General features: G+C 38.4%; 1 protein-coding gene and 1 pseudogene across 1 annotated transcript; one reads left to right on the top strand and one right to left on the bottom strand.

Annotated features, from left to right (window-relative positions):
• The first annotated feature begins 962 nt into the window (after nt 1-962).
• LOC126600074 (inactive protein RESTRICTED TEV MOVEMENT 2-like) lies at nt 963-1760 on the top strand (annotated as a pseudogene).
• Nucleotides 1761-10822: 9062 nt separating this feature from the next.
• LOC126600076 (blue copper protein 1a-like) lies at nt 10823-11484 on the bottom strand. The gene is made up of 2 exons (XM_050266595.1): nt 11319-11484; nt 10823-11139 (listed from the first exon to the last, which is right to left on the bottom strand). The coding sequence occupies exons 1-2, from the start codon at nt 11482-11484 to the stop codon at nt 10823-10825; spliced, it is 483 nt and encodes a 160-aa protein (XP_050122552.1).
• Between the last annotated feature and the right edge of the window lie 273 nt (nt 11485-11757).

Consider the following 11757-nt stretch of genomic DNA (forward strand, 5'->3'; position numbering starts at 1 on the left):
TAGTCTTTTTTGGTGAGATTCTCTTTTTGCTTTTGTATTGCCATATTATCATCGCGATTATGTAAGGTTTCCATACTATCATTTTAGATAAATTATTTTTTGTTAGTCTTGTTATATCTTATATTAGTTATTGGAGGGTTTGTTTTGTTATAGCTGGTACCATGGCCAGGTTAGGCTTTATGTCCTCCTTGATTGATTGTAATTCTTTTTTTTTTAAAATAAAGCTACCTCATTGTCATTTCTCATAATAGCAATGCTAGAGTTTGATTGACTTTAAGATTTTACCGGAAAAAAATGCATGAGTCACTATTGTGCTGTGCTATTACGTACTTTTTAGCTTTTACCACATATCTTTCATTAATAACATCATTTTTACGCCACCAAAAACAATCAAACAACTACTAGTCTTGGTAACTGTTGCTCATTTTCCTTGTAGTGGTATTTGCTCATTTGTTGTGAAATAAAAACTATATTTTTATCTTGTTCAAATAATTGTATGAGAATTTAGAACCAAGGGGAAGTTTAAAAATAGAATTAGCTATGTCTTTGGCTCCGCTATGCTATGCATCACTTGGTGGTGCTGACTCCATTTGTACCGACACTGAGAATTTATTGTAACAAACCGCGACTATCTTTTCATCTATGTATTACTAAGGAGAGCAAGGGGCTTGTAGCTAGCGTTTGCGAGCATATACCTTTGCAGCCAGAGTCCTGTAAATACCCAAAAAGTCTTAAGGAGGAAGTTTAGAAATAGAGCCTGTATTTAACGGACATACATGCTTAGGATTGCAAATACGTACACATTGGAAATGATGATCGATCCAATTGTCAGCTTCCTTGAAGCTGAATACACTTCTATTGACCTGCACAAAAGTTAGAAAGGCATCAGCTAGCTAAGATTCTGTGCATGCCTTGTTTTAAAGAAATGCAAAGACAGAAATTAAGCAAGACATATAGGTTAGGATGTTAGACAAACTAAAGAACATTCTAGATTTTTGTAGATCGACCAAGCGTACAAGAAACCTGTAAATGATCAAGCTATATATTTTATATGCCTAAGACAGAGCCAAAAACCTAGAAAAGCAGCTAGCTGACTGATTATCACATGGATTCCAACGGTGAAGTGGTTAACATTATTCGTTCTTACGAGGATTTTATGCCTTATTGCAAGTTCCTAAAAGAGGAACGATTCGACATTTACCAGATTCCTCTCCATGGTATTCTTCTTTTTCATGTTCTTTGTTTTGTGATTTTTTTTTACATATTTTTTTTTTTTTTTTTGTTGGTAGGTTTCAAGATGGAACAATTCAAGCTATTTGTGAACGACAACAAAGGAACAATAAAGATTGAAGGCCAACGTCCTAAGGGTGGAAGCAGATGGAGCCGCTTCCGCCAAAAATTCAAACTTCCTTGCAATGTTTATAACACTAAGGATATTCATGCAAGTTTTGGCAATGGTGTCCTTTACCATAAGACTGCCAAAAAGGGAACCATTGATGATTTCGAATTCCGACGACAAGTCTGATCTGTTTGTCTACAACGGTAAGCTTTTCAGGCTGAAAATCAGCAAAAGAGGAATCCTCGGATCAATTGCACTTGTTGCTGTGGGCGTGGCCGTTGGAGGTTATGTAATCCTAAAACACTTGCCATCTACGCATGCTGCTGAGAAGCATTAATTAAAAGTCAATTGTAATTTGAATTTGTTCTAGGGTTTGTTAAGATTGAACTTACTCATGTGTATACAAATGCGCTCATTCCTATTCTTCTCTTTTATTTGTGCCCATATTCAATTAACCTATGGGACTGCTAATGTTATGAGAAATTCTGGAGTCCGACAACCAGATCACGTGTCCGTGCAGATCCAGACACAAAAAACACAACTTACTCTAGTCTCTCTGATTTGTCATGCTACACTGACCCATTTTTGGTCTCTCCCCCTTTCACAATCCTCTAACCCAGTTTTCTTGCCCAAGAACCTCTCCAATGTGAGGTATAAAGCAGAATAAGTCGGCTATATGTTTTTATACTCATCATTGCTACTTTCCGTAAAAAATAATCACAATGCACTTGCAAGTAAATACAATTTCATTCTTATTCATGAAGGCTGAAAATTTTGAGGTATAATTAACAAATATGAATAAGTTGTTTGTACATGAATATTCAACGTTGTAAAAAGAATGAAGTTTTTTAGGACCATCTGTTTTGGGAAATTCTATACGGTAATTTTAAGAAACAGAGTATTGGTACTTTTTTTTTTTTTTTTTTGGTGAACTGGAAAATATCATTAACCAGCCGAAGCCAATAGAGAATAGAAAGCCAAGATGGCCAACAACAATAGACAAGCAGTAGAAAAAGGGACAGAAAACAAGACACATTACATCACCATGTTACCCTTACTTCTACCGAATCAAGTGCTAATGCGGAGGGCATGGGAGCCCATCTTTGTTAAGAACACGGACAAACGAAGATGGGGGTCTTCTGACCAATCACATGAGGAGAACATCCTCCCCTCCTTACTGATCTCACACGAAACAGAAAAAACTTGCCATGAACCCTGCTCGATACATCCGTTCAACCAAGTGATAATCTCCTTTGAATCCGATTCAACCACAATACGGGAGTATCCTCGCCGCCGCACCATGATGCAACCGTCCAGCACTCCTCGCGCCTCCGCCATAAGAACCGAAGGGGCTCTGATCCTCCTCCAAGCACCGAGAACCAGAGTCCCTAATGACAACCTCAATGTGGCAGTACCCATCAATCCGCTTTCAGCTGGCATCCACATTTACCTTAATGACTCCGGGTGGGGGAGGGTTCCATGCCCGAGCACCATCCCCCACAGAAGCCCGCTGAGCCCTGTTAAAGTACTATATTATAGTTGAACTTTATCGCATTATAGTTTAGCATTCAAATTAAATGGCACTGATACTTTTTTCTATTAAATACCGGATCATTTATTTTTTTCATTATATAATTGTGAAATGAGGAATATTTTGTTTTATTTCCTTACTATTATTCGCCTTGGAGCATTCAGGCTTTGAGAAATGTAAGTTGTTGTAGGTGTTAGCAGTGGGCCAGTGGCAATCTTTAGATGATGAATATGATTTAGGAGTGGATTATCCCATCTCTTTTTTTTCCTCTATCCCATCTCTTTTTTTTCCTCACCTTCCCTCCCAATGTGTAGATCAAAACAAATAACGCCAAGACGTATTTAACTAGCGCAGATGCAAAAATGTTATTAAATTTTAATCAATAATAAATTTGGATTGATGATAGAAGAGCAGACTCTCTCTGATTGAGCAATTGCATCAACATGCTAGCGTCTAATACAGAATTAAATTCTAGTCTATGTTGCACAAAATTAAATTTATAAGAACAACACATATGTTATACATATTCTTGTCTTTTGGTGTATTTATGCATATTGTATGTGTCGATCGATATGTGCACCAGGCTGCAATAGCAAGGAAGACTCCAACGACGGCCGCGGCGAAGACTTGGTATCCAGAAAAGATGATCCCGCAAACGGCGGAGGATGGAGGAGATGCGGGTGCGGTGTCCATAACAGTAATAACAAGCTTCTGTCCCAAATCACAGTGGTTGTCAGCTGCACAAATGTACCATTTGTTTCCAGGAGTCTTTAGCTCTATTCTGTCGCTTCCAGAGGTAAGTGGTGGTTGATCATTTGCCGTTGGTTTAACACATGCCTTGAACCCAGTTCCTTTCACCTTGAACACAAAGCCTGTATTTAAAGGACATAGATGCTTAGGATTGCAAATACGCACACAAAGCCTGTATTTAAAGGACATAGATGCTTAGGGTTCCAAGGGGTGTTCTACCATTCTTTTTGGGATTATATTGCTAAGGATGTTTATGATCTTGTCTTATTATTGTCTAACAGTGAAATTTGTCCTCGGCAGCTCAACGCGACCCATATTGTTCTCATCCCTAAAATCCCAAACCCGGAGTCTGTTTCCCATTTCAGACCTATTAGTTTATGTAATTTTTCCTATAAAGTCTTATCTAAGATTTTAACTAATAGACTGAAACCTTTACTGCCGAGCCTTATTTCTCTCATGCAGAATGCGTTCGTTGGGGGCCGACAGATCCAGGACAATATTGGGATTGCTCATGAATTATTCCACTTCCTAAAACTCAGGAAAACTAAGAGCAAGTTTGAACTTGGTATCAAGCTCGATATGCACAAAGCTTACGACCGGGTGGAGTGGGATTTTTTAGATGCAGTTATGAAGAAGATGGGGTTTCACCCCATATGGCGTCGGCTCATCATGGGATGTGTGAGCTCTGTCAACTTTGCTGTTATTCTCAATGGGCAACCCGGTAACAAATTTGCTCCTTCAAGAGGTTTAAGGCAAGGAGACCATCTCTCCCCTTATCTGTTTCTTTTGATTAGTGACGTTTTTTCCAAAATGATTTGTATTGCCATTCAGTCTAATCAACTACAGGGGGTTCGAATGTCTACCCACGGCCCGCCTATTTCCCACATTTTTTTTGCTGACGACACTTTGATCTTCTTGAAGGCAGATAAAGCTAATTGCAACAACGTGAGCAGATTATTGGCATCGTATTGCTCGGCTTCAGGTCAGGCGGTGAACCTTCAGAAATCGTGTGTGTACTTCAGTGTTAATACTCCTATGGATGTGGCGGCTGATCTTGGGTGTGATCTTGGCATTCCGGTGGTTTCTCACCCAGGTTCTTATCTCGGTCTTCTTGCCATTTGGGGCCGCTCCAAGTCCCGTGGTCTCGCTTATTTGAAAGGTCGTTTGTTGGGGAAAATTCAGGGGTGGAAACAGTGTACGCTTTCTCAGGCTGGCAAAGAAGTGATGATAAAGGCTGTTGCCCAAGCCATTCTGGCATACCCGATGAATTTATTTAAGTTCCCGGACTCTATTTGCAATGAGTTAGACTCTTTGATTTTTGGGTTCTTGTGGGGTCAGAAAAATGGGGAGAGGAAAATTCACTGGGTTTCCAAAAAAGAGATGGGTATTCCAAAATCTGCAGGGGGTTTGGGTTTTAGAAATTTCAAATCCTTTAATGATGCCCTTCTTGCTAAGCAGTGTTGGAGGTTGATTATGGAGCCAAATTCTTTATGGGCGTCTGTTCTTAAAGCCAGGTATTTCCCTAACTGTTCCTTTCTTGATGCTCAAAAGGGCAGTCGTGCTTCATGGGTTTGGTCCAGCTTACTGGTGGGCAGAGATTTACTGTTGAAGGGGGCCCACTGGCAAATCATGGATGGGCAGCGAGTGGGAGTATGGGTTGACAGGTGGCTTCCATCCATCCCGTTGGGTCATCCCACCCCTGGTGGTGAGGTGTTGGTTACCTTGAATACTCAGGTGAGGTCTTTCATTTGCCCTGATTCTTGCACCTGGGACCTTAATTCGCTCCAACCTTTTCTTCCGGCAGAGGATCTCAATGCCATTAGGGATACTTTTATTGGTGATTTGAGGAGTGAGGATCGGTTCATTTGGCCGGGGACCAAGAATGGGCAGTATTCGGTGAAGACCGGGTATCACTAGGTGCATGCCCGTTTCAACCACCCGATGGCTTTGCATTCCCGTGCTCCCATTGTTATCCCAAGCCGGGTTTGGAAGCTTATCTGGAAACTTAGAGTACCGGCAAAGATCAAACATTTTATGTGGAAATCCCTCCATGGTGCTCTCCCTACGATGTCTGAGTTGTTTAAAAAGTGGTCTATGCCTTATCCAAATTGCCCCATTTGTCATAATCAGGAAGAATCTATCGAGCACTTATTGTTATTTTGCCCTTGGGTGGAACCCGTTTGGTTTGGTGGTGCTCTCAATCTCCGGATTGCGAGGACCGAGGTTTCGAACTGGGTGGAGTGGTTCATTTCTGCTTCAAATGTCCTTGGCGGTCCAAATGATGACAGGTTGTCCCTCCTTTCGTTTGTTGCCTTCTCGTGCTGGCACATTTGGAAAGCCAGGTGCAATTTTGTGTATAATAACAGCCTTATCAATCCCTCTCAGGTGCTGTGGGCTATTTCCAACTCGGCTAGTGCTTTTTTCGAAGCTGTCCGTAGGAACCCGGACCTCCCTGTCCGTCGAACTGTGGCTACTCCGGAGGCCAGATGGGCCACTCCTCCTCTGCAGTACACGAAAATTAACGTTGACGCCAGCTGGTCAGCGTTAACGCGAGCTGGTTTCGTTGGCATTGTTCTGCAGGATGCTGAGGGTTCCTTCGTGGCTGCAATCAGACATTCTATCACGGCTCCTTGCGTGAATGTTGCTGAAGCAAAGGCCATTTCTATGGGTTGTCAATTTGGGTTAGCTCTGGGAATTCAAAAGGTAATCGTTGAGTCTGACTCCCAAGATTCTATTAGCTCTCTTTCGGTTTCTCTTAGGATGGGCAGTTGGGAAGCCTTTCCTTCTTTAGTGAAAGCTAAGAGGTTAGGAGAGTCTTTCCAGGACTGTCGCTGGTCTTGGATTCCAAGATCAGCCAATACGGCGGCGGACTCTCTGGCGTCGCATCGGTGTGTGGAGATGTGCGATGTTTCATGGGTCAATAGACCCCCATCTTCTCTGGTTTTTGTGCTCCATTGTGATGGTTTACCCTGTCCTCCGTAAGGTTTTTTGGGGCGCAGTGGAGGGGGCGACATGCTAGCTTGGCTATTATGTCTTCCTTGTAACTCCCTCTTCTGTTCGCTGTTTCTGTTTTCTTTCCTGTTTGCTTGCCTTGTTGTGGGCTTTCTCTGTATTTGCTGGCATCTTTGCCCGGGTAATGAATCCCTGCTTCCAAAAATATATATATATATATATATATATATATATTTTTTTTTTTTTCAACAAATCTTTGTTATATTAGCTTTCAGTGGGGATACTGTGTTGGATTTAGTGGCAAATGCCCTTCGGCTAGAAAGAAATAATAAAAAAGAAAAAAAGAAAAATACAAACATAATGATGTTTGTTGAAAAGATAAAAAGGGTAATTATGATGTTTTCAGAAGAAAAAGGAAGGCTGGTTTTGTTGTTGGCAGAGAATTCGGTTTTGGCTCCCACACTAGTTGCCTTTGGTGAAAATAGATGCCGAGGGAGAGTCGAGAGAGCAGCAGAAAAGAGAGAGCATTTTCTGATTGCAGTTGCAGAGAGCAAAAGGGGTGCCGCATCCCCCATTTGAAAAAGAGCTCCTCTCTTTAGTTAGTAATCATCCACCAAAGTAGTTGTTGTTGTAATAGTTTTAAGCTATATGTATAGAGTAGAAATTATTCATTATATTTCTTTTTCTATTTGTTTCTGTGATGTGTGAAAGCTATTGGGTTTATTAGGTTTTTGGATTGTGAGCTTGTCAATATTTTGTAAACTCTCATTTGGTTGATAGTGGATTATTGGGTGAGCTCCTTTTGCTCCGAGGACGTACTTCAGTTACATTGACTATTGAGGAACTTTATTAAAATCGTAGCTTCTTTTATATTTTGTTCTTGCATTCTGTTTGATATATTTTCTATGAGTTAGCTTGAGTTGCTTCCAATAGATTTGGTGCTATCCTAGCACAACATAGTGATGATGCCATTGAGGTATGCTTAGGGTATATTTATAATATAGTTTTTGTTGTAAAGTTCATCCAAAGCCCCGAATTAGAGACAAATTTGAAGACCGACTACGGTCGGCTTACCATACTATGTTAACATTAGAAGTATTTTTGGTCGGCTTATTATAATTTATGCTTCACATGTATCGTCTTAGTGAAGGAAACGAATGAGCTTGGAAAATGATGTTTTGGTTTATTCTTGACGTGATCAACTTCTAACAACGACCGTTGGATATTAGATCATGTTTTTCTCAGTTGCTTCTTCTTCCAACCCATAATACTTTCTTGGTTAGAGGCGCTGAATTTAATTGTGGTTGCTTCAAGTGATATGTAAATGTATGGTTCTCATGATTAAGGTTTGTGGTTGCTTTACGCGTGGTAAGAACTTAGCCTCAACATAGTCTTGTCGGCATGAACATGGCCGGAATGTCTTGCATGAATTTTAAGATGCTTACAATGCGGGACAAAAATGTCAAAAAGCATAAGCTTCTTATGACGAAAATATTAGAGAGACCACATTAGTGTACCATTTGATGTGGCAAATGATGGGTATATGTCATGTTAATTGGTGAGTTTATCTCATTAAATGTTAGTTGTACACATCATTTGTTATATTACATAGTAGACCAATGTATATAAATAAATGGTAAGACCGCTTCTAAATGTCTTATCATATTTTTTAGCCGAGGATGCAAAACATTTTGTGTAAACTCCAAAATTGCATTTTTCACAAAAATTGTGTGCCATTGCCTACAATTTTTAATTCGATATGTTTATGCTGGCAGATAACTAGCAAGATACATAATTATAGTTACTTTAGTGGTATTTAGTATTAAGTTGGTTGATGGTAGTCATCTGTTCGATTCACGTAAATGTGAGGACAACTTCTTTATTTTTAGAGAGGTTGATATTAAGTTCTCCATTTGTAGTTTTGTTATGGGAGAGTTGATGGCTTAGTCAACTAAAGTTAAATATTTTTGGGCTTTTTTTATGAGCACCCCACAAAATGTTAAATGCACCTCACATTAAAATTTAATATTAAATTACTTATTTACCCTACTATGCAATGACAATTTTGACCTTATTAGGTTTTAAAAAAATAAAATAAAAATCTCTAAATACACCCCAAATCACTTTTAGCGTATTATTTATCTTCTCAATTATCAAAACCCTCCCACCCTCCATTGTCGAACAAAACCCTAACCAATGAAACTACAAACATGTTGATTGAGCAAAATTGATTTTGACGAATGGAACACAAAATCGATGTTTCGGAAGCTTCACATGATGTAAGACTTCATATTTTTCTTTCTTTTAGGGATCACAAGGAAAAATTAATATGTTCAATTGGATCCAAGTACTATTTAGATGCACAGTAATACAAAGTAGTTCTTGGAGATATATAGATCGTATACTCCGAGGATACTTTAAGCGCTTTCTTTATGTATATTCTTATGAAAGTTATAAGATATAGGGAAAGATATATTCATATTTATATATGAAGAAGGAAAAAAGATGTTACTACATAAAGAATTTAAGCTCAGTTATGGGATGGAGGACGTGTTCTTGGTCTCGAATAATCTGAGTAAATCTCGGGATTAGTTTTTCCATGGTTCTTGTCGCGATTAATCTTGCACGGTAAAGGTCAAGAAACTAAAACAAGAGGCTTAGTAGCTGGTACAACACCTTATTTTTGCAGTTGTTCATCAGTTTCTTTGCTACTAGGGTTTTGTTGATTTTTTGGCTTTGTTTTTCTCTTATAAAAGATGTGGGGTGTATAGAAGATGTGGGGTGTATGTACAAAATATAAGGTGTATATTGAGAATGTAGGGTGTGGGGGTATTAGGGGAAAGTATGTGGGGTGTATTAAGATAATTTTTAAGTGAAAAAGCAAATGTGGGATGTATTAAGTATGTTGGGTTTATTCAACAATTTATGGGATGTTAATATAATAAGCTATATTTTTGTTCTTGATAGAGTAATTTTTTTATTGGAAGATTCTATGGTACTTTATTCAAATATAAAGAATTGGTATTATTTAAGACAGACTATGATGATTTAAAATTACATTTAAAGATTACATAATAATGATACAGCTTAAGTTAACGACAAAAAATGACGAGATTATTACTATATTAACGTTTATTATTATATGTATGACGTATTATTACTGTATAAACTTATAATATTACTAGAGAACATTATGCACTTACACCAGATCGTTATCGTGTTGCAATATGACGTTAACCCATAAAGTCTAAGGTATGGTTATACCGTAATTGTTCAAATATGCATTCCAAAAAATTACATAATTATCTTAAAGTTATATTTAATCATGCAAAATGACGTTGGTATTACTATACCAAGGTCGCCCTTTACGGTGTGCACATTAAGTTACATCGTGTAATCGTTTAAATTTACCAGATTATTTATTTTTTTATTATATAATTGTGAAATGAGGAATATTTTGTTTTATTTCCTTACTATTATTCCCAACAGGATCCTCTTCGGATCCTTTTGACGAGAATCATGGGATCTGTGAATCGTATTTGTTCATCGTACGTTGTGTGGTTAGTTTTTATCAGGTGTTGTTTGTGTTTAATTTTAAATAAAAATATTTAAAAATAATTTCTGATCATAAGATGTAATATGAATAGACACAATTTACAAATTTTAATATTCTCACAAATAGAATCCGATCAGGATCTGGATTCCTATTATTCGCCTTGAAGCATTTAGGCTTTGAGAAAAGTAAGTCGTAGGTGTTAGCAGTGGGCCAATGGCAATCTTGAGATGATGAATACGATTTATCCACGAAGTTCAGTACGTTCCCATGTGTAGACCAAAACAAATAACACCAATACGAATTTAGAGTAGGATTCTCTTCTCTTTCTTTTTCTCTCTCCTTTCTTTCTCTTTTATTTGAACGATCATCTACGTCAACATCTTATATTAATTTTTTATAGAAAGAGAATGTGTGAGGAAGGGATGGAAAAAAGGGACAAGAGAATCCTAGTCCTACGAATCTAACCAGATGCAAAAATGTTATTAAATTTTAATCAATAATAAATTTGGATTGATGACAGAAGAGCAGACTCTCTGTGATTGAGCAATTGCATAACATGCTAGCTTCTAATACAGAATTAAATTCTCTTATTGTACGTCGCACACAATTAAAATGATAAGAACAACACATGTGTTATACTTATTCATGTCTTTTGGTGTATTTATGCATATTGTATGTGTCGATCGATATATCATCAGGCTGCAATAGCAAGGAAGAGTCCGACGACGGCGGCGGCGAAGACTTGGTATCCAGAAATGATGATCCCGCGAACGGCGGAGGATGGAGGAGATGCAGGTGCGGTGTCCATAACAGTAATAACAAGCTTCTGTCCCGATTTACAGTGATCGGCAGCTGCACAAATGTACCATTTGTTTCCGGGAGTCTTTAGCTCTATTCTGTCGTTTCCAGATGTAAGTGGTGGTTGATCATTTCCTGTTGGTTTAACACATGCATTGAACCCAGTTCCGTTCACCTTGAACACATTGTGGGGTGGGTTCGTGTACTTGAACACTGCATGCACGTACAAATTTGCATGATACGTTGTTATAAATTAATCATTTGTTTATGTGTACGGTAACAATAATGTTCTTTTGCCAGACTTATATATGATTTGTCAGATTGAGAATCTCGCATATATATATATATATATATATATATATATATATATATATATTGTGTGTGTGTATTACCTAGTGCATCACCAACATGAAACATTTTGTCCTTGGCCCACGCTGAATAATCAACACCAGTGTTCCAGCCGCTATCACCTCCGACGACATAGTCCGTTGCCATGGCGATTGTAGGAAGAAGGACTACAACAAGGGTAACTAGGGTGACAAATTTGTTGGAAGCCATTGGAGCTAATTGATTTGATAATGCAGATATTAATCTTTGTATTAGCTCTTACTTGGGTGTACTAATCTGTATTCTGGTGTGAGAATGCATGTTGTCTGGTCTATTTATAAGATGTTGAATGGTTGAATATACATCGAAACCCTCGACTTAAAAGATAAAAATATGGAAGACCTCCTTTGGTCGGCTCACCAGACTATGTGCTAATAAAATAGGTTATGGCATGGTCGGCTTTATTATGCTTTTTCCCTACTAAGGTTAAGGGACGGAAGGAAA

This window comes from Malus sylvestris, chromosome 14, assembly GCF_916048215.2.
Source record: "Malus sylvestris chromosome 14, drMalSylv7.2, whole genome shotgun sequence".
Lineage (NCBI taxonomy): Eukaryota > Viridiplantae > Streptophyta > Magnoliopsida > Rosales > Rosaceae > Malus > Malus sylvestris.

Excerpts from the sequence above, each read along its gene's own strand:
- LOC126600076 (XM_050266595.1), bottom strand. The coding sequence starts at position 11,484 with ATGGCTTCCAACAAATTTGTCACCCTAGTTACCCTTGTTGTAGTCCTT. Across the intron at positions 11,140-11,318 it reads TCATGTTGGTGATGCACTAG|TGTTCAAGTACACGAACCCA; the intron begins GTAATACACACA and ends ACGTGCATGCAG.